Source organism: Lytechinus pictus, chromosome 15 (genome assembly GCF_037042905.1).
Source record: "Lytechinus pictus isolate F3 Inbred chromosome 15, Lp3.0, whole genome shotgun sequence".
Classification (NCBI taxonomy): Eukaryota; Metazoa; Echinodermata; class Echinoidea; order Temnopleuroida; family Toxopneustidae; genus Lytechinus; species Lytechinus pictus.
The window spans coordinates 29,440,133-29,468,042 of NC_087259.1; the positions used below are offsets into that span (position 1 = coordinate 29,440,133).

Below are 27,910 nucleotides of genomic sequence, written 5' to 3' on the forward strand. Positions count from 1 at the left end.
CCTTCACATTTATTTCTTCCCTCATCACTCAGCTTTGGAACATGAACTGAGTTGATGTAATTATTTCTCTCAGTTTTATCAGATTTTCTATATAACAATGAATAAAACTTTACGACTTCCTGTAATATCTCTGTTTGTTTAGTACAATATTTATCTTTGTTTACAGATAGCAATTGGGTAATTTTTTTCTTTCTGAATTATATTTCTCTAAACCTAAAAAATAACTTGTGCACTTTTCACCTTTTTCTAACCACCTGACTCTTGCTCTAATAGCAGCACCTTTACACTCTCTTTCATATATTTGTTCCAATTTTTTGTATACAGATGTATTCTTTCTGTTCACTGAAATCAATGTCAACATCAATTTTTCTTTGGAGCGAATCTTTTTTCTAAAATAGTCTTTGTATCTTTCTTTTTGCAGGCCTTGCTTCTACAATACCTATGTGTGAATTCAAGTGCTTTAATCTTTATATTTTCCCACATATGCATAGGAGATAAATTTGTACTTTCTAAATATCATTAATTAATAATCTCATTTTTCTTGATAACATTTTTCTTTTAACACCTCTGTATTCATTTTCCAACATCCTCTTCCTTTTAAAATATTTGATGTTGCCAATTTGAGAGAAATAGCATTATGGTCTGCTTTAAAGCAGGGTCTTATATCAGTTGATGTGACCTTTGCTTGCAGGCTTTCACTTATTAACCAATAATCAAGTCTTGATGCAACTCTCAAAAACAAATTTCTCCACGTAAATTGTTTCGTATTTAAATGGGTCTTTCTCCAAATATCTATCAATCTTCTTTGTTTACAGAGTTGAATTAGTTTGTTTTATATGCACAACTCAGTGATATACAAATGAGAGAGGCGGTGACGTACCTCATTATTTCTTTTGTTTTTTATTGTTTGAATTGTAGAATATTTCAATTTTTACAAATTTGACAATAAGGACCAACTTGACTGAACAACAAAGGGAAAACAATGTTAATTCCACATATTCAGGGAGGAATAAATCTTTGTTCCACATGAAAATGATTACATTAAATTATTTCATATTTGATTACATGAAATTTCATATTTGATTAAATGATTACATGAAAATGATTACATTAAATTATTTCATATTTCATATAATGAAATACAAAAGAAATGGTGAGTGAGTAATGTCATCAATCTCTTTATTTGCATATTGACAACACCCAAAAAATGAAATGTTTACATCAAAAAGTTTTTTTTTTAAGAGTGACAACCTTCCAAATGTAATATCATATCTTGTATAAAGATTTGTACCACAATTTAAGTGTTGGGTCGAACCAATTAAAATGGTAAATGCAACATTTCGAAAATATTGTCACTCCTCCAACTTTTCAATTGTTGATTTAACATTTCATTTTTTAGAGTGAAGGATGTTCATTTAACTGTTTTGTGAAATTAAGCGAAACTCTAAAATGTCATATTTTTTTCTTATTTTACATCCTATTTTTTGGGGTGGACTTGTCCTTTAACTTTTATGCAAGAGGGCATAGGAGAATGTTTCATCAACATTTATCGTCTTACAAGTTGTCACATCCGATATCTTTCCTTCATTTTGATTGGCCGAGATGCTTAGTTCCTATGGTAACAAGTCCTTTTATGAAACGTTCCCCATGTGACGCAAAATAATATAAATCCACTCACATGCAATATCACCCTGGTCACAAGATAACCACCTCAATTTAATGCTACTACAAACATTGAAGAAAACAAAGAGTTGATGAATATAATATTTACACTGTAAAAAATATTGGGTAAAATTTTTTACCACCACGAGGGTAATTATGTGTCCAACCAATTTTGCGCAGTATTTTACACAATGCGAGAAGCATTTTATCCAGTAAGGTTAAAAATAAGCAGTAATTACTTAAGAATGGGCAAATTTTTCATCACACTGGATAAATAAAAATGCCCAAAAGAAATACCCGAAGTTGGTTGGGCACATAATTACCCCAATGGAGCATTTTTACCCAATATTTTAGAAGAGAAGGAGAAACATGAACACTAAAATATATTACACATTTTCGTATTCCGCATTATTCATTAACATAATATTTGATACTGAAGCATTATAATATATTTTAAATGTATAATACAGTCTAAAAAGATGAAAATAAAATGATTAGAAAGGTTTATACTTATAGCAACAGTAGCGAAGATTATCAAAAGTTACTTATAAGTTTGAGCATTTTTTTTCTATACTTGTACTGCATATATTTTACATTTTATTCTTACTCATATTATTACGACCAAAATATTAGAAGAAACTATAAAGTAGCCAATTAGGTATATTCATTAAAACAAAATTATAAACTATTTTATTGATTTCACAAGCTATACAACATACATCAGTAATTACACACTAAACACCGATTTCCAACTACATCATAAAGTACAGTAACGCTAAAACAATAAATGTTATGACTATCATGTTCAAACTGATCAAATTAATACAGGAGATAATGACGATTCTAGCATTCACCATTAATTGCGTGTTTTTATCTAATATGGATCATTTGATACAGTTTTTGTGGATGATTGTTTTTCTCAGTATTGTTGTTTCGGTTTTTATTACAATGGATCTTCCTCATTTCATTTTTTCCTATAAATCACTTCAATCTTTTATTGATCAAAAGGGAAACAAAACAATGAGCCCAGATCACGAGTTCTGAACGAACATGATACAGGACAATAAAAATGAAGAAAATACTAAAAACATGCATAACACAAGAGATATGCACATATTAAAAACTTGTTACTTTGATTTGTATATGCTATGTAAAGTATGTAACCACAAGAATATTTATTAGGAGGCTGCACTCTACAAGCTCCGCTTTTTAGCATCCTCCTCCATTTCCAACATGATATGTAATAATCTTGAATATAATTTTTGTACAGGGATACTTGAAATATGTTTTTTTATTTGTATGTCAAAATGTAAAACAAACTGTAATTGTTGAAAATGTTAAATAAACGAAATGAAGTGAAATAAAAGAGACAATTAATTTTAGCATATTCAGTATAAACTGGTAAATCGGTTTATATCTATAATATATTTACCATTGACATGATTGAGGAGACTTTGCAAGGGTCATTAAAATCATTCTACAAGAATTGTGATTATCGGGTTTTCTGTTCTTATAAAAACTTTAAAGAAATCACACATTGGTTAGTTTTCCAATATCATGTAAACTTTTGATAAAGATATAGTCACTAAATTATGACTTTGGATTTGTTTAACAGGCTTTGTAAATCAGAGGTTTAAAACCATCAGTTTCTCGTGTGAACATGTTTCATGAAAGCAGATTTTGCAGTATTGACATTAATATGCAAGTGATGCTCACGTGAGACGATTCATTCACTATTTCTTACATACAGTCATTCTGAAGCTAGACATCATGGCACGGTATCGAGCACGAACTCGTCTATTCATGAAGGAATAAATGATTGGATCGAGGAGGGAGTTGATGTAAGCGAGCCACATAGTGAACACACCAAATGAATGAGCCACATTGATATCGATGGAACATGAATGTACGATGGAATATGGTGTCCAGCATATCACCGTAGTCATCACCAATAGTATGCCTGTAGTGGATAGAAATAATAACAAAGTTATAATAGACTTTCATCTTGAGTTGCCAAAAAAAAAGAGGGTTAGAACCTCCTATTAGTTCCAGTATGTTATTAGCCATGGGAGCATGGTTTTTACTTGCACTTCACGTTTTTAATTGAAAATAGAAACTCACTATAGTCATCTGCACCATCTATCACATCATATCGCATCTCAGTTTAGTTCGCTTAGGTTGTAGCAGGGACGTGGGAGGGCAAAAATATCAAATTTGATTCTACTAGACTTGTTCATATTGGAAAAAAAATGGTGTCACCGGATGACCAAAGTCAGATAAAATTTTACGAGAAAATAAGAAACCAAAGAAGGCAGCAAAATCCCAAGAATGTTGCTAAGGCGAACGAGAGATGGTTCTCGGTATTTGGATAGAAAGAAAAATCACTCGTTTGCTCCGTTCGTTCCAAAAAGTATACGCACATAATTTCGTACAATATAAATCTCTCAACAACGGGTTTGATACCTACACTTTGCAGCAAACTGTGCAGATATTCTCACACTGGTACAAAACATTATTCATCTACGTGATCTATAATGGTTTATCCTGGACACCCCCTCCCACTCTATTTCATTGTGATCATGGGGGTGATCTCTAGACTAAAGAGCATACTGAGATGATGATGGGAAGGAAATAGATACCCGTCAGAGCGATTCTTTTGTCAGTCGTGAGTTTCTTCTGCAATGCCCTCTTCCTTTTCTTGTTCATCTTCTTCTCCGGATGAGCAGTCGCTTCCTTGATACCACTATCCACATGCTGGTCAAGGTTGGAAGATGATGATTCTTCTGCTGTAGTCTCAGAAACATTTCCGTACCGACCAGGAAGATCTTCCAAACTCAAGCCCGAGTTGGTTGTCGGATTGGATGCGTGAAGGCTGTCATCATCGACTTTCTCGCTGTCGCTTGCAATAACGTCTGCAGGAGCGTCGTCTGGTTTTCGACCGTTGGCGTGAGATCGTAGGACCTGCTGCTGACGCCTCAAGGTCCAGAAGACACCAATGTAGCAGAAGACCATGGCGGGAATAGTGATGCCGAACAGGATGACGAAGCAGATGAAGTAATAGAGGCATACTTGCCAGATTGGGGAGCAGTGATGGGTGAAAGGGTGATATTTGTAATCAGAGATTAACTCAAAGGAAGGCGGGATGATGTTGAACACGGAAAATGCCCAACAGAGAATGATGAAGATGATGATACGAGTCTTTGTTGGAGGAAAGCGACTGGACCAAATGACGGTCAGATAGCGGTCTACAGATATGGCCACAATGGTGGCAAAGTTTCCGAAGGAAAAAGCTGTTCCACCAATACCGTTGATCTGTGAAGATAAACAAATAGTAGTTTGAGGTGTTTTTAACTTATCCTGGGAATTGTGCAAATGCTGTAGCCTATATCGCAATGACTTGGGATTTGTTATAAGTATAATCTAAATTAATTATTTAATGCGAAGTAAAATTGATTTTTTATTATTCGAATTAAATTGATGGTCGAGTTGAGTCATTTTCAAACAGCTTGAAGCACAACATCAGAAAGACAAGGAACTATTGTCATTAATAAAAAATAATGATAAAGATTATTATTTGTTAGGCGCATAATAAATAAAACACCTCTCTGTGCGCTCTATAGAGTAAGACACACACCCACCCATATATATATATATATATATATATATAAACTAAAAAAAGTTTGAAAATCTGACTTTGATCGATAATCCCTCATCGGTTTTAGTAAATATCAATGTGTAATTAATATAAATGAATATATCATTTAATTCTCTTTAAAATTATACCCTACATGATATGATAATGGTTCACATGGAGGTGCAGTGCCTTGAAACGTGGGGCAAGGTCAAAATTCAAATGTTGCAAAATAACACAATATAGAAAGTCACTAATCTTTTTTCCATGGTGATGAGTGAGTTTCTCAGTGGTTTCTGTTGACTTTGATCGATAATCCCTCCTTGGTTTTAGTAAATATCAATGTGTAATCAATATCAATAAATAGATCATTTAATCCTCTTTAAAATGATACCCTACATGATATGATTATGGTTCACATGGAGGTGCAGTGCCTTAAAATGTGAGGCAAGGTCAAAATTCAATGGTTGCAAAACGACACAATATTGAAAGTCACTGTTCTTTTTTCCGTGGTGATGAATGAGTTTCTCAGCGGTTTATTTTGTTTTCATGGAATCAAAACACCTCTGCCTAAGCAAATACATAACAAACAAGCATGCATGGGTATTTCAAACCATGTTATCTCACAGAACCATCACTACATAAACAACAACAAAACGTTAAAAAATGAAGAAGCAGGGGCTTGATTTGAATGGATTTTCATCTCTATTGACACCGACAAAAGAATCATGTTCTGTATTGACCCTTCGTGATGATTTCTGCTCGTTTTGCAGCTTTTCAATTCAGACCTCATCCAACACTTTTGAATCCTGCTCTTTTCGTGATGGCATGATCATAACAAGCATGGTATCATTTTAAAGAGAAGTAAATGATCTTTTGAACGATGTCAAATATGCATTGTGTAAAATTGGGAGTTGGGAGAAATTAATGGCCAAACTCAGATTTCCGAACTTTTTTTGAGGGGTTTATACAGTGCGTCCCAGAAAAAACGAAACCGAGATTTAGCGATGATTTATCATAACTTAATCACAAATACAATAGACAAATGACCTACCAATGTAAAGCTTAGAATCCCCTCTTTCATCTGATATTACTTAGATTATTCCTCATTCACGCATGAGTGAGCAAAAACAATTTGAAGAAAGGATACCAAAAACTCATTTGGCGGGGGGTATCTGAATTTTAAAAAGAAAATCACATGCCTAAAAAGTTCAATATCTGCTCTTTAATTTGATACCTTAATCACAAAAAATGGTCAAGAAGTAAAAAAGTTATGTTCTCTCGAAACAATGCTTGTATTTCCATAATTTCATTAAATAAACGTGTTTTCACCGGTTTCCCACAGAAGCTATCGCATGGTTAACAAAAGACTTCATGCATGGCTGATCCTCAACAAAAAGGAGTGTCGAGTGAGTTTGAACGCTAGCCTGTAAAACCTCTTCATTTTATGAAATTATTGAAATTCAAGCCTTATTTCAAATAACCAGAACTTTGTTATTTTTTTACCATTTTCTGTAATTGAGGTATCAAATTAAAGAGCAGATATTGAACTTTTTAGAAATGTGGTTTTCTTTTTGAAACCCAGATACAGCCCGCCAAATGACTTTTTGGTATCCCCTCTTCAAATTGTTTTTGCTCACTTATGCGTGAATGTGAAATAATCTAAGTAATTTCAGATGAAAGAGGAGATTCTATGCTTTACAATGGTAGGTCATTTGTCTATTGTATTTGTGATAAAATTATGATAAGTCATCGATAAATTTCGGTTTCGTTTTTTCTGGGACGCACTGTATATATACAGAGTGAGTCAGAAAAAATGTCCCACTTTTGTAAAGTTGAATTGTTTAAAATATGAATATATAATCATTCGTTTCATGATATGTCTTGATAGAGGTATCCTCCCAGTACATTCAGGTACCTATTTCATTTGATCCCCTGCACGCATGACTGAACAGCGGACAATCTTTTTTTTGCTAGAAATTCTCTCTGAATCCCACATTTTCTTTAAAAAATACTTAATTTAAAAAGTGTAAATTTTTTACGGACTCGCACTGTATATACAGTGCGTCCCAACAAAAACTATACACTTTTGAAATGGCTGCCAAATAAAAAAATATTTCACTTTTTGAGAAAACACTTACATACATGGAAGCCAATAAAGTCAACTTTCAAATGACAACAAAAAGTTGGAAAACTATTCATGCATGAGCGATCACTGCCCACTGAAACAAAGGGTATGAAAATTAGGCTGGGCCGGAATTAGCCTTCCAATTTCTGTCAGTTTTTGATAGGAAAATCCTTTGAAACTTGCTAAGTTAAGGGTGTTGTGATAAATTAATGATCAACCGCGACTAATTTTGGTTGTTTAAGCAAATTTCATAAATTATTAAATTGAACTTTAAGGCATGAATGAACACAAATTACACTTTTTGAGCAGCATTTCAACTTTATCATGTGGCTCTCAGCAATGTGTTCATGTGAGTCAGGAGATTAGGGGGTGAGATAGGACTTAAGTGGGAGAAGTAGGTTGATGCAAAAAGGGTCAACAGAACATTTATCCCCCTCCCCCTCCCTCTCTCCCGCCCTCCCCTCCTGTTGAGAGACTAATTGCTATTGTCATGTACGCGTGAAGTCCAGAGCAGAATGTTGATTTAATGATAAATTCTGAATTGGGGCATCATTTTTTCCCCTATCAATCATTTAATCAGCAATTTATCAATAAATCAACTCATTCAATGTACAATGTGATCAATCAAACATTCAGTTTTTTTTTCAATAAATCATTTAATAAATATTCATAATCAGTCAATTTCTTGGTAATCATTCAATGAAGAAAAAAAACTGACCATCAGCCACCGGTCACTTGGCAGTTAAGTTTTGAATAGGCTAAAATCCAGGAAGTGAGAGAGAGAGAGAGAGGGGGAGAGAAGGAGCCGGGGAAATGGAGGTGGAGGGGGTACATATGAATTTTAATTTGTAAAAGAACACAAAGAAGAGGAATTACCTTTTAACCAAGTCTTATCATATCTCGCCCTCTTGCTTGTAACGGGTACCATCACATTACTCTCACTCTCACGAACTAACTGCTGAGGTCCACAAGATGAATATGCTACACTAAAATTACAATTATATACTGTTCACTCATGCATTAAATTTCAATTTAGTAACTCATGAAATTTGCCTAAAAAAACAAAAACTTCTCTCACTCATTAATTTAGCATCACACCCTTAGCTTTGCAAGTTCCAAAGGACTGACCTCTCAAAATTCTGTATGGCTAATTCCTGCCCAGCCTCGCCAAGCTTAGTCTCTCAGGAGGAAAGAAGTGGGAGGGGGGTAGAGATGGAGGGAGGGGTTGCTAAATGTTCTGCTGACCTTTATCCCATCAACGTACCTATCTTACCCCCTATTCTCCTGACTATCATGAACACATTGCTGAGATCGTAGTAGGTCCATGCTGAGATCCGCATGATAAGTAAAAATGCTGCACTAAAACTTGCAATTCATGATCACTCATGCATTAAATTTCAATTTAATAACTCATGAAATTTTCTCAAACAACAAACTGATCACAATTGATCATTAATTCATCACAAAACCCTCAACTTTGCAAGTTCCAAACAAACAAAAAACCTGAAAGAAATTGGAAGGCTAATTCCGGCCCAGCCTAATTTAATACCCTTTGTTTCAGTGGGCAGTGCTCGCTCAAGCATGAATAGTTTTCAAACTTTTTGGTGTCATTTGAAGTTGACTTTATTGGCTTTCCATATATATAAGTCTCTCCCCCCAAAGTGATATATTATTTTATTTGGCAGCCACTTAAAAAGTGTATAGTTTTTTTGGGGGACGCACTGTATATATATGTGTATGTATTTTATCCAAGAGATTTATAAGAATTTAAAACTACTCTAATTGGAATTAACTAGGAATGACTGATAAAACATAAAAATAAAACTCAGAATAATTGAATTAAAGTAAAGCATGAGCTATGCTTTAATTACAATAATTTTAATTCATGTGACTCTTAAGCCCGCTCTTAAGTTGTTGGCTGAGTTGGTAAAGCGTGTGCCTGTCGAACGAAAGGTCGTGGGTTCGAGTCCACCCGGGCGGATGACCGAAGCCTGCGTTGTGTGTAAACGTCTCTCCTCTGTTCCATAGATGCAGGCTATGTTACAGTGGAAAACACTCCGTCCCTCGGATAGGACGTTAAATGAAAGCCCCGCGTACAGGAAAGTCACCACCTTTGCACGTCAAGAACCCACTGCACTATTCGTATAAGAGTGGGGGAAACCCCGGTGTAGTGGTCCACCTGCACTCCCCCAACCAGTTATATCGGGAGGAGAGACCTGCGGGTCATAGTGATTCAGTTCGCTTTTCGCCTCCCAGGCACAGGTGACGCCAAACAAATAATAATAATAATAATAATACACTCATTAAATAAAACAATGAAGATGAAGTCATGTTACGATAACGTTTATTCAATGCGGTCTTGATCTGAATGGTCATGTGATTGTAATTTATTATGACAAATTCTCAACAATTTCGTTAACTTCTTCCGGATATATATTTATGGTCCTTTATCGACAATCAAAATTTACCTCCAACCGATTCGGTTCAATGATATTATTTCTTTGTGGTTTCTTTCACAACAATGACAGTATGCTGGCAGTTAATATGAGTGATGTGGGGTGGGGTTGTTTGAGCGATGATTAATTGTGTGTGAAGGTGTGTTGGGTGCATGGATGGATGCGTAGTGTTTGCTTCTCTAATGGGTGACGAATCTTGCAAGTGGTTTCAGGTACCTCTTTAAAAAAAATTGTAAATAATAGTTTTTAATAAATTGCGTAAATAATGATTTGCCAGCCCAGTGTCATTCTTCTTTATCTTATCATATGCAGCTGGTCGCATTCATTTATCGGTTTTGATTTTTATGAAAATTCTTAACCTTTTCAGGACATTGATGTAAAACAGTGTTTTTATACTGATCGTAATATGTTCTCCTGAATAAATATATTAGATAGAAAAAATATATTCTGATGGGGAATCAACGCTATGAGAATTACTTTTCTTCAAAAGTACATGTGCTTCTGGGTTGGACAAAATATTTTCATTAAACTGCATAGGTCCCCATTTAAATGTATACCTTGTTTTATCAAGCATTTCTCAAACGATTTGTGAAATACAATTTCTGACCTTTTGATTGTTGCTTAATCTGTCAAGAAATACAACAAATCAATTTATAAGTTAATTTAGTCCCAGTAGTTGTACTTGTTCCTAACTTTTGTGATTGTATTAAGTTTCACTGATTTTTCATTTGTACATGCATGGCAGTTGCCCCCCAGAAATTTTGAAAGCTTACATTTTTTTACTGAAATTTTTACAAAATTCACCCAAGGTATGCAAGAAATTGTTAAATTTCACATTACCAAATGCAAAAGCGCTCCCTCGCTTTCGATTTTTTTTCCGAAAATGTTTACGCGTCCTACCCCCCCCCCCCCCTCAGCAAAAAAATCTGCGTACGGCCTTGGGCACATGCAAGATCATGTCAATTTACTTTAGGCTTATCTTCGGCTCGACTTACTTTTTATTTTTTTTTGTGATAATCAAATAAAAATACACTCACCAAACACATGACTTCACTGTGAATCAGAAAATAACCGTTGTCAAAGACAGATATAATAGAGAACGACATACTGGTGATCGTAATCCCGAGATCGTTGATGATCAGGTTGATGATTAGCCAATTATGAACATTCCTCCTCAGTATCTTATCACGGAGGATGGTCACCAAGGCGACGAGATTAACGATCAACGACCCGAGAAAGATGATGATCATCGTCAATCCCTCGACGATTGCCACCAATGATGTCGGTTGGTGGTCGATCTGCAGACCGCTGTATGGGGTTGTAGATGAATTCATGCTGGACATCATACCGTGGTCGATCGCGGTGTCGACACTGATGTTTGAAATGAAGCCGAAGTCGATGAGACTAGGTGATTTATACCAGGTTGTAAATGAATGTGATTCGAATCAAGAAAACAATTTTACATTAACCCCAACCACAACACACAATAACAACAAAATCTTTATTTCACATGGAAAAATGAGTTATTGAGCATTAAATGAGGCAAATCAGGAAGCATTACTTTAAAAATCAACTTCCCGATGGCAAGAGGGACACGAATGGTGAATCGGGTGTATGGCACGAGCCCAGTTGGGGCGGGGGGAGCTGTAGCTGTTGATCAAATTGATCAAACGTTTAATTCCCTATTGTGTGTGGGTGTAGGTATGCGTGCGTGTGGATGTAGAGGTGCACATGCATGTGTGTGCTTTTCTTTTAGCAAACGTGTATTAATCAGATATGATTATTTGCGTCTGGGACCGACAATATTAACGTCACCATCCGAAAGACGTGACCAGGGCTCTGCATCTTGTCTTAATGTGGCTTGGACTACAGGCGCATGCCATAACGACAAATGCTGTTAATAAAGGACAAGTCCACTCCAACAAAAAGTTGATTTGAATAAAAAGAGAAAATTGAAATATTCTATATTTCAAACAATAAAAAACAAAAGAAATAGTGAGTGAGTGACATCATCAATTCTCTCATTTGCATATCACCGAGTTGTGCATATAACTGTTATGTGAAAAATATGCGAAACTTTAAAATGTCGTAACTTTCTTATTTTACATCCGATTTTGATGAAATTTTCAGTGTTATTCTTGTTGGATTTATCTCTATCGATTAAAATCACTTTTTCTTGGGTGGATTTGCCCTTTAAAGTTATCATGAAATGAGCATATAGCTTTACATTCATTATGACAGTGGATTAACTTTAATAGGTTCACATATACCTTTCTTTTACCGTCCCCTTATTATGTGACCCCTCTCCCAATGGAGACACTCAACAGTTATTCAATTATGCATGTGCATAGATTATATAATCATCTAATTGATACAAATGTTCATTATTACTCATTGTTTATTGTACATTATTATTGTAAGAATCGTAAGCGAAACTAAACTCTTTTTAACGGAAAGACTTGGGATTAACAATTAGGAAAAATCATATGTAATTTAGGCCTACAATGTACACGAAACCACATATATACATTAGATTATCAAAACAAAACAAAATCAATACCGTAAACTAAATCAAATAATAAAAATAATAAACATTTAAAGGTAACAATGTTTTATAAGGTTATTGACCCCATTATATGCGTAACATCTATCTTGCTTTCATGCTTTCATAACTATGGTGATTGTATGTCTTTTACAGATAGTATTCAAATAATATTCGCTAGAGGGATATTTTGTTGCCCTTAAACTAATAGTGTACACTCTCATGTAAGCCAAAGTATAGGGGGAAATATACATTGTGAATAAAATTTACATTTTCGATAAATATTCTTTAAATGTTGTTCGATGATCGATAAGTAGTTATCAAAAACGTACATGTCCCTTGATATTCTAGGCATGCGCAGTTGATTTCCACATTCCAATAACAAAAGTTTAGAAAATTAATCACTTTTTTTTAACATAACATAATTAAACAAACAACACAATGATTAACTTATACACACATAATTTTATTCTACATAAGATATAATTATACTTGAAAATTTACTTTTTTTATGTTTTGAAACATGATTGAGCAGATGATATATGACCACATGATACATTTGAAATGTTGGAGACCGCCATCTTAGGCTTGGGGCTTGGAGTTGATGGAGTCCCCAAAATGAAATGACAAAGGAAACCAGACTCACCATGCTCACAGTGCAATAAAAGAGACTTATCTTTTATTGCACAAAATGATAAGGATAAGAATATGGATAGGGGGAAAAATTCAAATGAGAATATCTCAAATGTTGTTCTTCTCTTTTCTTTTGTGTCTGTTTCTCTCTTATTAGAAAAATATCAGGGCATTGGGTAGGTTTTTTCGAACAATAAAATATGGATTTTCATCATTTTGAGCAGTGGCAGATCGGGGGGAGTGAAGATGTGATCCGTACAGTGATGAAATGCTCAAAAAAATTCAAGAATGTGATGGTGATTCTCTCTTTGTTCCCCACTGTGAACATCAATGGGGGAGGTAGCCTCTTGTCGAGGCCCTGTCGGCTGCTTTCCGAGCGAACATGGCAAAGCAAGGGAGAGAGCGAAGCAGAGCGAAGCAGAGCGCCGCGAGACAGGGCCTCTTGACATCTGACCCGAATTTCACCGACTTTCTTTTGTTTTTTATTGTTTTTACCAATTCACCGACCAAAAACTGGTCGGTGAAAATCATCCAATGAGAGCGCGAGCTGCTATGACGTCATATTAAATATTCATGAGCTCATCTTGAATGGCGACCCTTGGATTCTTGGCGAAGAGTGACGACGAAATATCAAAGAGATGTCTTTGTAAATCTACCCACAGGATATGGAAAAAATGTAATATTTCATGCGATTCCACCGGTCGAACCGTGGCGTCGATTATCGATCTCCGCTGTGCAGTGCAGTGAGGGAAGCTGGGGTGGAGTTGCTGGTAGTTGACTCGAGTCTGACCAGCGGCTGAGCAGTATCTCCCGGGAAGTTTCGGGGCGGTGATGGGTCTGTTACGGCCAGTAGTAGTAGTAGTAGTAGTACCACTACTTGTAGCATTTTGCTGGTTATATCCCCTTTAGTGTCCCGCAATTAAATGAATCCCCTGCAGAATAATGGACTACTATACTATATAGTATTCCGAACCCAAAACGAAACAGCTCTGACATTTCATTGGTTTACTCGGTGACCGGTAATATCATGATTCATGTATATTCATTAGGAAGACGTTCCTCATGAATATATAATTCAGTTCAGATGTCAAGAGGCCCTGGCTCGCGCCAGGCCTAATTCGCTTCGCGAATTAGGGAATCCCTCGCTTCGCTCGGGAAGCAGCCGCCAGGGCCTCGACAAGAGGCTATGGGGGAGGGGGATGACCAAATGACACCAATGAATATACTTCGCAATCCATCGACGATAAAAATGATATACAGTTTATTTTGAAAAGAATCATAAACGACAATACGAAGGTTTCTTATTTATCCTATTTATAAAGATTTATTTAGAGATTGATAGACGTGAATTTGCAGTATCTGTGAGCAAGAATCCACATTGTAAAAACTGGTTACCGGAAAGGAACGTTGTTTGCATGACTTTACGCAATAAACAAAAGTATATGCAATACAAATGCAGGACCTCCCGTTTTAAACACAGTGCAATACCGTATTTTATCAATCTCCTTAATAACTCGTGAAGTGCATATTTTCATCATACATTCATTTTGTATACTGGATTTTTCATAAAGTACCATTAGTTTTACCATTATAACATTATTGTTGTATGCTACATGTGCAATTGTTATACCTTTGTAAATAAATACATTTCAGCTTATTTAGCTGCAGTATGTGTATGATTGTTTTACTGAAAATAAATAAACCATGAAATGAAATGAGAAGTGGAAGCAACTAAATGGAAGATTTCTGTCATGTTCATTTTACCATGGGCTGTGTGTGGGTATTTTGTTGGGGTGACCTATCTAAAGGTGAAATATAGAAGTATATCATAGAGTAACTTGTCATACTCTTACTCATAATTCTCCCCCTTCACCCTTAATTTCCCCCTCCCATTATCCCTACTTTGTTTTGCTTTTTGTATTTACGTCCGCAGTAGCTATATGGTCATCATGGTCATGATGGTAGTATGATCCGAACAATTGATACTTATGAGAAAATAGGTCGAAAACTTAGCATCAACTGATAAACCGTTCGTAGACCTATTGGTTTACTATGAAATATAAAACCACTTCTGTTCATTTAATTGTAAGTAAGTAGTCTTATAATATGGGATAATTATTTTTATAAAGATATAATTTCAGTTATATGATATTTGTAAACCAACACTGATACTTCAATCACTCATTTCCTGACAGGAATCCACTTCAGTTTTTATCGTCGTTCATAGTACTTGTAAATGTCATTATTGTTCCGTTTTTTACATGATAAATTTCCCCCTTCTTCTGCAAAATAAAGACTTCTTCTCCTTAAAGGCTTACACTCATACATGTCATTCTTAAGTAGGTATTGTATATATTAGTCGTCAAGCTATAAGGGATAAAAAGTTTCGTGATGCCTACATCATATTGTTTAAATCGCATTATGATAACCCCATAAGCATGATAAGTAGTTATACAAAGGCCTACTGCATGACGGAGATCGTACATGATATTAAATACAAAGGGCCAAAAATGACATAAATGTACAAAGAATAGTAATTTCCTGGTTAATATTTTAATCATATAACTTACATAAGACAAATTGTTATATAAACTGTATATATACATGTTCAAGGTGCGGATAATTAAAACCAACTGGTTAATGTCCTATTCCGGGTTCATAGGCACGGGTTATCTTCTTTTTTTAAATTTTTTTTATTTAGTTCCCTACTTAAAAATAATCAGTGTTTGAATGTGATAACAATTATGGTATAGCTAATTAAAAACTATGTCTACTGGCTGAAGAATCAATAATGATAGGGTCATACGCTATTGAGACATGAGTTTCCTATCGTAATATCTTGATATTAGACTACTGGGTCTGTAAGACACTAAGGGTAAGACTAAGGTGATTCCTGTCTGACGTAAAAGTTTGAAATTATGATTAGAGGATTAAGTAGAATGGTGATTTTTACATTGCAGCCAAGAAAGTGTTGCTCTCTTTAATTTTGGCCAAAAGAAGCTGCTGAAAACTTCTTATATGATAAAAGAGAGCCAATGGAGTAAATTAGAAAGTCAAAAGGGGCCTAAGCTTTCGATCCTAGCAGAATCTTCGTCGGAGGCAAAAAAAAAAAAAAGCTTAGGCCCCTTTTGACTTTCTCTTTAATTTTGTGCGAAATTACATTTAACACTAAACAATTTTAATCATCGACGGTCCCATGTGAACACGATTCACTTTTTCTTACATACAGTCATTCTGAAGCTAGACATCATGGCATGGTATCGAGCACGAACTCTTCTATTCATGAATGAATAAATGATTGGATCGAGGAGGGAGTTGATGTAAGCGAGCCACATTGTGAACACACCCAATGAATGAGTCACATGGATAGGAATAAAACAAGAATGGACGATACAGTAAGGCGCCCAACAGACCACGGTAGTCATTACCAGAAGGGTGCCTGGATGGAACGAGGAAGAAGAAGAAGACAAGAAAAAAATATTAAGTTAATTTTCATTTCATTCTTCGAAGAAAGTGTCTGCACATTCATCACTTACATTAGTACCGGTATTTCGTATTAACCGTAACGAAAAAGTCATAGAGGTAAAGGGATACTCCAGGCTGAAGATATTTATCCTTAAATAAATAGAGTAAAGTTTACAAAGCAAAATGGTGAAAATTTGATCAAAATCGGATAACAAATAACAAAGTTATTGAACTTTAAAGATTTGCATTATTCCGGTGAAACGCTTGTAGGCATGTCTTCATGAATATTCATTAGGTGGGCTAAGTATGTCATGTCCCCGATTGTTCTTTTGTATTTTACTATATGAAATTAGATTATTTCACGTTTTTTCTACTAAGAAATAAAACAATGGCAAAAAGAAGCTGCTGAAAACTGCTTATCTAATAAAAGAGAGCCAATGGAGTAAATTAGAAAGTCAAAAAGGGGCCTAAGCTTTCGATCCTAGCAGAATCTTCGTCGGAGGCAAATAAAACAATTGGATTGACAACTGATTAAGTGCATTAGTTATTTATTGCTGCAACTTATTTCATCATAATGGAGACACATCATTACACATTTATGAAAAAATGAAACAATAATGATTTCATGTAATAGGATGTGGGAGTGTGACATCATCAGCCCACCTAACATGCCTAATGGATATTCATGACAACGTGCATATAACTCTTTTCACAAAATATTGCTAAACTTTAAAATTCAATAACTTCGTTGTTTGTTATCCGATTTTGATGAAATTTTCAGCATTTTGCTCTGTGAATTTTACTTCTTTTTATTTAGATATAAATATTATCCGGAGCAACCCTTTAAATGGGAGAAGGTATTGGAGGGCATCAGTAATCATTAGTTTATTAGGAAAACCGAAGGGCAGTTCGGAAGGAGGGAGGGGGAGGGATGAATGGCCATCTTTCCTTTCCATTTCCTCCCACATTCAACCGCGTAGCCAGGATTTCATTTTGGAGGGGGCGGTAAATGCACGCGAAGCGTGCAAACACTTACAGAGCGCGCTCCCTAGGGGGTGGGTGCAGGGAGGGGGAGTTTCCCCCTCCAGCGCGAAGCGCAAAGCTTTTGGTGTTTCATAAATTAAAATGAAAAGGAGCCGTCTCTCTTGTCTCTAGTACCTATATCAGCTCCAATTCAGTTGACTATATTGTGATTTTGAACCTTGTTTTCATGAACCTTGTTTTCAAAAGTGATTGTGAACGCACAAAAAAGGAATACAATGGAGCCTAATAATAACCCCGCGCGAAGCGCGGGAGTTGAAGCGTTTTATCAATTTTTTTGGCCATGAAAAGGGTCCCGAGAAAAGGGTATTCTCAATGATATATTCAATATTTCCCTTGGAAAGATCAGATTTGATTACAAACAATTTAGCGACAGTGTATATCTTTAACTCGCAAAACAGAGGAGAAGAAGTGTATATGCCGGGAGGAAGATATTCCTCCCCGCGCAGAGTAATGAAACTCTGGAATTTCAAAGAGCGGACGTTTCATCAAATGCAGATATCTCTAATACCCTATCGGCTCTAATTCAATTGATTTTCTAAGATTATTGAATTTCATTACAAGGAAAATAGTGCGCAAAAAGTTGAAACTTCTGTGATTTATTGAAATTATATAAAAAAAGGATGCCTAATTTCTTTGACTTATCCTGAAGCGCTTCATTTTGAATTATAAAGAAACTTAAGTGTCATTCAAAATGAGGGCGCAAAACAGGACAGGAGATGAATGTGCAGGGAAATGACATGAAGTTTAACAGAATTTGATAAAAAATATTGTACTTTTTCATTTAATACGATACGAATTTTATACCTTCCTCTTTTAAAATTAGGTACCTGTTTGCCCCCAAATTATGGTTGTTTAGTAATGAGCTGAAAAGCGGGAGAAGTTGACTTTATGGAGGTGACGGCAAAAATTGATATAAAGATTTTACCCGCCCGGAGCCGACCCGACCAGAAGTTGCGCGATCAATTAAAAAAAAATATATTTCGGCCTATCCTTACTCTAATTCCATGCCCTAATGTATACATTTGAACTTTAACTCGCAAGAAACACATATAGCTGAGGTGGAAAAACAGGGTTGGGAAACAATGGAGAACTTCAGTATTGTCATTTGACCGCGCGCAGCGCGGAAGAAAAATTCATATATAAATTTAGAGCAAGAGTTTAGGAGTTTCTCTTTTGAGAAAAAAATAAAGAATAAAAAAACACAAAGCTACCTTTCTTCCCTTTCCTCCCTTCCCTTTTCCTTTTCTCCTCTCTTTTTTCTCCTTTTTTTTTCTTTTTGGGGACGTTTTTTTTTTGGGGGGGGCGACCGCCCCCACCGCCCCCCTGGCTACGTGCCTGCCCACATTTTGGTCATATTCCACTTGTCAGGAAAGGTGCCAGTTGGTAGTCTGCCCCTATTCAAAGGTTTTGAAGCGGGACGATGTCAAAATGCGGTAGTTCAGGTACACTGCATATTTAAACAGAAATCTAAAGTATAACAAGATTTTGGATCAGGTAAAACAATTCTAAGTATTTGATCTCAGGAATGATTGTTCCTTTGATGATCTATGTGAGAAATATGGTTGATTATCATCAAGGTTTATACTGACGCATGCACTCGAAAATGGGAATGATATAGGGGAGGTATATGTAGGTGTGGCACCGCAGATGTGACGTACCCAGGCGCGGATCCATGGGGGGGGGGCCGAGGGGGCCTTGGCCCCCCCCCCCTTCAGCTAAAAAAAAAGAAGAGAGGGAAAGAAAGAGAAAAAAGAGGGGAAGAGAGGGGAAAGAAAAGAAGAAAGGAAGAGGGGGAAGAAGGGAAGAAAAAAGAGAGAGGAAAAGGGGGGAAGAAAAGAGGAAAGGAGAGAGGGAGAGGGGGAAAGGAAAAGGAGAAAAAAAGAGAGAGGAAGAAGGAGGAAAGAAGAGAAGAGAGAGAAAGGGGAAAAGAGATAGGAAGTGGGGGAAAGGAAGAAGAGGAGAAAAAAGAGAGAGGAAAGGGGGAAAGAAAAGAAGAAAAAGGTAAGAGGGGAAGGAAGGGAAGGAAAAGGGAGAGGAAAAGGGGAAGAAAGAGAGAGAGGGGAAGAGGGGAAATGAAGAGAAGAAAAAGAGAGAGAGCAAAAAGAGGAAAGAAAAGGAGAAAAAAGAGGAAGAGAAGAAAAGGGAGGGGGTGGGAGAGGGGGAAGAAAAAAGAGGAAGAGGTGAAAAGAAAAGGAAAAAAGGGAGAGAGAGGAAGAAGGAGGAAAGAAGAGAAGAAAAAAGAGAGGGGAAAGAAAAGAAGAAAAAAGAAGAGGGGAAAGAAAACAAGAAAAAAGAAGAGGGGAAAGAAAGAGAAAAAAGAGGAAGAGGGGGAAAGAAGAGAAGAAAAAGGGAGGGGGAAGAAAAAAGCGGAAGCGGGGAAAGAAGAGGGGGGAAGAGAGAGGAAGAGGGGAAAAGGAAAAGGAGAAAAAGGAGAGAGAGGAAGAGGGAAGAAAGAAGAGGAAAAAAAAGAGAGGGGAAAGAAAAGAAAAAAGAAGAGGGGAAAGAAAAGAAAAAAAAAGGAGAAGAGGGGAAAGAAAGAGAAAAAAAGAGGAAAAGGGGGAAGGAAGAGAAGAAAAGGGAGGGGAGGGGGGGAGAAAAAAGATGAAGAGGGGAAAGAAGAGGGGAAAAGAGAGAGGAAGAGGGGAAAAGGAAAAGGAGAAAGAGGAAGAGGGAAGAAAGAAGAGAAGAAAAAGAGAGAGAACGGGGGAAAGAAAATAATAAAAGGGGAGAGGAAGAGGGGGAAGGACGAGAAGAAAAAAAGAGGAAGAGGAGGAAAGAAAATGATGTTCGAACCAAAAGGGCGCCGAAATGATGTTCGAACGAATGTCAAAATGATGTTCGAACTGGGGGCCGAATTGATGTTCGAACGGGGGGGGGGGCGAATTGATGTTCGACGTAGAGGCGCCAAATTGATGTTCGAACTAGGGGGCTCCAAATTGATGCTGGAACTAGGGGGCGCCAAATTGATACTCGAGCTAGGGGGGGGGGGGGCCGAAATGATATTCGAACTAGGGGCGCCAAATTGATGTTCGAACGAGGGGGGCGCCAAATTGATGTTAGAACTAGGCGGCGCCAAAATGACTTTCGAATTATGGGGCTCCGAATTGATGTTTGAACAAGGGGAGGGGGCGAATTGATTTTCGAACTAGATGGGGGCGTCAAATTGATGTTTGAACTGGGGGGGGGGGCGCCAAATTGATGTTCGAACTAGGGGAGCGCCGAATTTATGTTCAAACTAGCGGGGCGCCAAATTGATGTTCGAACTAAGGGAGCGCTAATTTGATGTTTGATCATAAGGCGACAAATACATGTTTCAGAAGGGGGAGGGCAAAGTGATATTTCACATGGCGCCAAATTCATGTTCAACCGAGGGCGCCAAATTGACCTTGAACTTAGGGGGCTCCATGCAAATTCATGTTCGACCGGGGGTGCAACATTGCTCGTATTGCCTGTTTATAGTGAAATTTATTTCCTGCCCAAAAAGGTTACATTAATGCGGCTGATTTAAAATAATCCGTTTTTACGATAATAGACAAAAATCAATGTGCTCGAGTTTGAAGTTTGTTTGGCGAGATAGGTATCCTGTTCAGGGTCAGAAAAGGGGTTAATATCAAATTCAGCTGGCGCTACGCGCTCGCAATATTTGATTAGTGAGGTGTGTATCCTCTCCATCGATCACACGTACATAAGTCCTTAAAATGTTAGTGTTTTTCAAGTCAATATACATAGGCCGATCCAGGGGGCAAAGTTTTTGCCCCCCCCCCCCCATGGTGGCGCAAAAAAAAGGAAAGAAAAAGAAAGAAAAGACGAAGAGAAAAAGGAAGAACTTTTAGAATAGGAATTATACCTTAAAAGAGTCCTTCTTAAGTCAGTATATACAAAAATTGAGCTCGCGCTTCGCGCTCGCATCACTGTTTAGTTACATACGCATCCCGACCTCACAGTTTTTGTTATGCGAACTAGAAGCACAAGCTGAAAATAATTTATATTCTAATCCAAAAACTGAAAATGTCCTTGTCATTTCATCATTAAAAAAGTTTTCAGCTAGCACTTCGCGCTCGCATTCATTTCTTAAAGGACAAGTCCATCCCCCCAAAAAATGTTGATTTGAGTAAATAGAGAAAAATCAAACAAGTATTATGCTGAAAATTTCATCAAAATCGGATGTAAAATAAAAAATTATGACATTAAAAAAAAAAAATTTGCTTATTTTTCAAAAAACAGTGATATGCACAACTCAGTGACATGCAAATGAGACAGTCGATGATGTCCCTCACTAATTCCTTTGTTTTTTATTGTTAGAATTGTACAATATTTCATTTTTTACAGATTTTACAATATGGACCAACTTGATTGAACCATTTAGTATTAAACAATGCTAATTGCTCATGTTCAGGGAGCAATTAATCGTTGTTTCACACGAAAATGGAGAAAAATGGAATATTTCATATTTCATATACTAAAATACAAAATGAAGTAGTGAGTGAGTGAGTCATCAGTCTCCTCATTTGCATACCGACAAGGATGTGAATATAACTGGTTTGTGAAATTAAGCGAAACTTTAAAATGTTGTAGGCCTACCTATTATCTTTGTGTATTTCATATGAGATTCTCAAAATATTCCTTTTCAGGTGTCTCGATTGTCAAAAATGAAGGCCTATGAGCTAGCGCTGTGCGCTCGCAGTTTGATTGGTGAGTTCTGTATACCTACACAGTGGCGTAACTACCAGGGGCATGATGGGCACTTGCCCCCCCCCCCCCCCCCCCCCCATCGGCTGCCCCCCCCCCCCCAAAAAAAAAAAGAAAAAAAAAACGGGGAAAAGGAGAAAAAGAGGGAGAAAGGAAGAGAAACGTAATGGGGAAACAAGAAATTATTGTTTATTATAATGTTACACTATATTATAATCATGTTACATAAGAAGCTTTTTTTTTTCATGACTTTATGAAACAGTTTCCTCAGGGCCTAGGTCTTCATTGTTCCTGGTGCTCGCATAGACTGTTTAACGAGATGTATAATCCTGTTGTACTAAAACCTCCCGTTTTCAAATCAATATACACCACATATATTTCCTCGCAATTGGAGTTATTATTGTTTTATGTAGTGACATTTTCTTCTTTTTCATGACTACTTAAAGGAGAATGAAAACTTTGGAACAAGATAGCTTGTGTGAAAACAGAAAAATCAAAGAAACAGATTAACGAAAGTTTGAGAAAAATCAGACAAATAATGAGAAAGTTATGAGCATTTGAATATTGTGATCACTAATGCTATTAGCAATGCGACAAAGATGTGTGATGTCACTTGTGAACAACTCTCCCCATTTCTTTAGTATATATTTCACTTGAATTGCCGCTTTTATCACATCTATCAGTAGATCATGTGTTCTTTCTATAGGAGGGCATGTAATACAGATTTTTTTTAAAGAATACATCATGGTTAAAAGTTTGTATCACCACAAGAAAAAGCAGAAAGAGACATTTTGAGGGTATTTTATAGTCCATCAAAGGGAAAGTTGTTCACTTGTGACATCACACATCCTTGTCGCATTGCCAATGGGAGGATCTCCATAGCACTAGGGATTGCAATATTCAAATGCTCATAACTTTCTTATTATTTATCCGATTTTTCTCAAACTTTCTTTGTTCTTATTCTTTGATTTTTCTGTTTCGACACAAGCCTACTTATTCCAAAGGTTTCATTCCCCTTTAAGTGATTGCCCAATTTTAAGGTCTTAATTTAAAACATTTCCTGTCCGTGCTAACGTTCGCATTAGTTGATTGGTGAGATGTCTGCTCTTCATGAATTCCTAAAATCAGTCCTTAAAATGTCAATTTTTCTGATCTGAATATCAAAAATTTTTAGCTCGTGCTTCGTGCTCGCATCATTTGGTTAGTGAAATACATAAGGACTTAGTGAATTCCTACAAACAAGCCTTAGAATGCCCCTCTTCAGGTCTGAATTTCATACATTTTCAGCTCGCGCTTCGCGCTCGCAGTATTTGATTAGTGAGATGCGTATGATAATCATGATTACAATGACTACAAAAAGTGCTTCATATGTTTAGATGTAATTCTAACAAAATCAGCAAAGGATGCCACTATCATTAGATGACTATGCTGAGATATATTTATACTCTTAATGGATACCTAAAATATAGTCCTTAAAATGTCCCTGTTTGGGGTCAATATATACAAAAATTTCAGCTCGCGTTTCGCGCTCGCATTGTTTGTTTAGCGAGACAGGTACGTATCACGATTACAAAAAAATTTGCTTATAATGTCCCTTTTAGGTCTGAATATCAAAAAAATTTAGCTCGCGCTTCGCGCTCGCATTATTTAATCAGTGAGATACTTATCCGTTTAATGGCATTGCATGTACTTAAAATTTCTCTATTAGGCCAGCATACCTGGCAACTGAGCGCGCTCCCTAAGTGACACCAAATTTGTGGTGGTGCCCCCCCCCCCCAATGCCGTGACACACGGTACGCCAATGTACCTATATATTCTATAACAAACTACTTGAATTCCCCCCCATTTTAAAATTTCGGATCGCGATTTGCGCTCGCATTATTTGCTATAAATGTATCAACCCATGAATGCTGTTCATGATTACAAAAAATATAAAATATCCAGTTTTTCAGGCCTCATGCACTGTCAACAAATTTCACGCACTCATTAGGCTTATTAGATTAATAAATATGAAATATTTTTTTTTATGAATTCATAACTAAATTGTCCCTTTTTCAGAAAAATATATCGACAAGTTTTAGGAAGAGGAATAGAAGATAGGCATCATTTTTATATAATGACAAAATGTCCTTAGGCCTAAAATGTCTCGATCCTAGTTTAAAATAATAATAAAATATCAGCTCGCGCTTCGCTCGCATCATTTATTAAGTGCTTTCCACATCCACTTCACAATTACCCTATATACACAGTGCTTTAAATATTGCTTAAATTGACCCATTTCATATCGGAATTTCAAATATCATTTCCAGCTCGCGATCCGCGCTCGCATTATTGATTTTCATGATGAAAAATTAAATGTATTCAGAATGCCCAGATTCTGTCTAACTCTAAAACACGTGCACGCATGTTTATTGAGATACGCATCTTGATCTTATCAAAAACGTGGTAAAATTTTCCAGTTTCAGATCAGAATATCGAAAATTTTCTGCTCGCGCTTTGCGCTCGCATTATTAATGTAGGAAGATACAAAACACTACCCATCATTTTTCATGAGTGACAAAACATGAATCGAGTGTCCCGTTGGGGGTTTGAAATCTAATTTTTTAGGTTGGAATATCAAAAATGCTCAGCTCGCGCTTCGCGCTCGCATTATTTAATCGTTGAAATATGTATCGTCTTAATGGCTAATTCAAAACGTCCTTAACAGGTCCCTTTTCGACTAGGCCAGAACGCACATTAAAAATTTCTGCTCGCGCTTCGCGCTCGTAGTAATTATCTAATTACATACGCATCTTGTTCAGGTTCACAAACATTGCCCAGAATGTTCAATTTTCAGGTCAAAATACATGAAATTTAATTATTCTTTTTATCTCGCATAGGGCTTATGAGATTATTGCACATTAATGTTGTTTATAAAGTAAAGCTAGGAAATGACTGTTAGGAAATGGGCGTTTTGCCCCCCCCCCAAAAAAAAAAAAAAAAAATCACGACCAAGAAAAAAAAGAGAGAAAAGGAAAGGGATTATGGTGAAATATAATGTTATTTTCCAAATATTATGTCAAATATATCGCACTTCGCGTTATCATTATCGTTATCATTGGAGTGTTGTGGCCCAGTGGATCAGTCCCCGGAATTTGAAACAGATGGTCGTGGGTTCGAGTCCCAGCCATGGCGTAATTTCCTTCAGCAAGAAACTGATCCATAATGTGCTGCACTCAACCCAGGTGAGGTAAATGGGTACCGGTAGGAAGTAATTCCTTAAAAAGCTGTGTGCGCTATAAACGCCTAGCTTAGCCGGGTAATATAGGAGCGCCTTGAGCACCTAACAAGGTGGATATGTGCGCAATATAAATACCCTATATTATTATTATTATTATTTATTTAGGCCTTGTGAGATACCTCAATGTGTTTTTAAGAATAAAATTTCGGAATTTCTTTAACTTCTACCCCCCATTTTTTTTTTTTTTTTTTATCTTGGTGCCCTCTACAAAAGTTCAACAAGCCCACCCCCCCCCCGTGCAACCCTGCTGAATAAATCACAGCTTCGCCACTGATGAGGAGATTGAGTCGATTGCTTCGAGATTGCATTATTCCCAAGAGGTTATCATTGATATTATTGAAGGCTATTCTAAACATCTAGTAAAGAAACTACAGCTCCCGTTCACACAATATTCCTAGTAGGGCCTACTCTGGTGAGAAGTTAAACCAAATTGAGACCCCCAAAAATCGCTCGCGCTTAACACTCCCATTGATATTACATTATATATTCATGGATTTTTTTCAAGAACACATTAAAAAAGTGGTCTTTAATTGCCTTTTTTTAAAATGTGATTATGTAATAAGATAATTCAAAATACATTTAAGGCCGGGAGGGAGGGGGCGCCATTTTTCGAAAAGTACACATGGGCGCCAAAAATCAGGTCAAATTTGGGCCCCCCCTCCCCACGAAATCTTGGATCCGCGCCTGGACGTACCTGTCATAGCAATTCTTTTATCAGTGGTGAGTTTCTTCTGCAAGGATCTTCGCTTGCTCCTCTGCTTCATCATCTTCTTGTCAATCTTCTCTTGATTCGAGTTGCCTTCATCAAACTTGCATATGCCATGACGATCAAGGTTGGAAGTTGAGGATTCTTCCACGGTCTCGGAAACCTTGCCTTCGCGGCTTGGCAGGTCGTCCAAAGACAAACCTGTATTGGTTGTTGGATTGGTCACCTGTAGGCTGTCATCGGTTTCCCCGGCGTTATCGAGGGAGTCGTCGTCGGGATCGTCGGCGCGGCCCTTGGTGTAAGATCGAAGGACCTGCTGCTGACGCCTCAAGGTCCAGAAGACACCAATATAGCAGAAGACCATGACGGGAACGGTGATGCCGAACAGGATGATGACGCAGATGATGTAATAGAGACAGGCTTGCCAGATTGGGGAACAATGATGGGTGAAAGGATGGTATTTGAAGTCAGAAATTAACTCGAAGGAAGGTGGGATAATATTGGCGATGGGAACCACCCAGCAGAAAACGATATAGATGATGATGCGGGTCTTTGATGGAGGGAAGCGGCTCGGCAAGACGACGGACAGAAAACGATCTAAAGATATGGCCAGGACAGTGGCGAAGTTACCGAACGAGAAACCAGTTCCACCAGCCCCGTTTATCTGCAGAGACAAACAGACAAATGTCGGGTAATAATCATGAACCTGGAAATAAGTGTTTCTTGACGCTGAGGAAAACATAATTCTGACCCAAATGTCATTATTTGTATTTCATGAATTTTCTACATCTTTCACTGTTCTGCAATATTATATCCACTATCTCCTTACATAAAGACTTAAATGACATCGTTTGTTTTCCATAATGAAGCTAATGTAGGCTATGTACAGTACAAATTTAGTTCCGCAATATATTTCGAGTATTGAATTGAATTGAGTATCTTTTTGTTGCTTTTACTGTTGATGTAGTTTTTGCGTTTGTATCCTGTAATTGTGTCACAGTAATAGGTCAATTGTCACAGGCGCATATCCTGCCACAAGCTTGAGCTTTTACGGAATTACGCCTTCTTTCGTTTACAAATCTATTATATATCTTTATTCTTTTATGACAAATGATCCTGTATAATATAGGTTAAAATATATTTTGTGAAAATGGATGAAAATAAATATATATTTCTTTGAGTCTTGAATTGGACAGATTATGCCAAACAGGTCTAAAATCCTACCTGTATTAGTTATAAACAAAGATCAAGATATACTCACTAAACACAAGATATCACTATGAACCAGAATATACCCGTGATCGAAGACGGATATGATAGAGAAAAACATACTGGTGATCGTGATACCGAGATCGTTGATGATCAGATTGATGATGAGCCAATTGTGAACATTCCTCCTCAGTTTCTTATCACGGAGGATGGCCACCAAAGCGATGAGGTTGATGATCAACGACCCGAGAAAGATGATGATCATCGTCAAACCCTCGACGATGGCCACCAATGACGTCGGTTGGTGGTCGATCCGCAGACCACTGTATGGATTATACGGGGTAGTAGTCGACACATTGTCGTGTTCATTGATATCGGTGACGACCATGATGATGAGTATAGGAACAATAATCAGTCAGAAGCTTTACTAAGTCGATTCTGACTGTTTACCAATTTATATAGCAA

At 36.9% G+C, this 27,910-nt stretch overlaps 2 protein-coding genes across 2 annotated transcripts; both read right to left on the minus strand.

The window, feature by feature from the left end:
• Nucleotides 1–1,107: 1,107 nt before the first annotated feature.
• Nucleotides 1,108–11,406, minus strand: LOC129277556 (5-hydroxytryptamine receptor 1-like). The gene is made up of 3 exons (XM_054913716.2): nucleotides 10,915–11,406; nucleotides 4,302–4,974; nucleotides 1,108–3,622 (listed from the first exon to the last, which is right to left on the minus strand). Exons 1-3 carry the CDS (start codon nucleotides 11,221–11,223, stop codon nucleotides 3,396–3,398), a joined length of 1,209 nt encoding a protein of 402 aa, XP_054769691.2. The 5' UTR covers nucleotides 11,224–11,406; the 3' UTR covers nucleotides 1,108–3,395.
• A 2,891-nt stretch (nucleotides 11,407–14,297) lies between these two features.
• Nucleotides 14,298–27,904, minus strand: LOC129277558 (5-hydroxytryptamine receptor 1-like). Its single transcript, XM_064110704.1, has 3 exons — nucleotides 27,498–27,904; nucleotides 26,225–26,900; nucleotides 14,298–16,491 (listed from the first exon to the last, which is right to left on the minus strand). Exons 1-3 carry the CDS (start codon nucleotides 27,831–27,833, stop codon nucleotides 16,262–16,264), a joined length of 1,242 nt encoding a protein of 413 aa, XP_063966774.1. The 5' UTR covers nucleotides 27,834–27,904; the 3' UTR covers nucleotides 14,298–16,261.
• Between the last annotated feature and the right edge of the window lie 6 nt (nucleotides 27,905–27,910).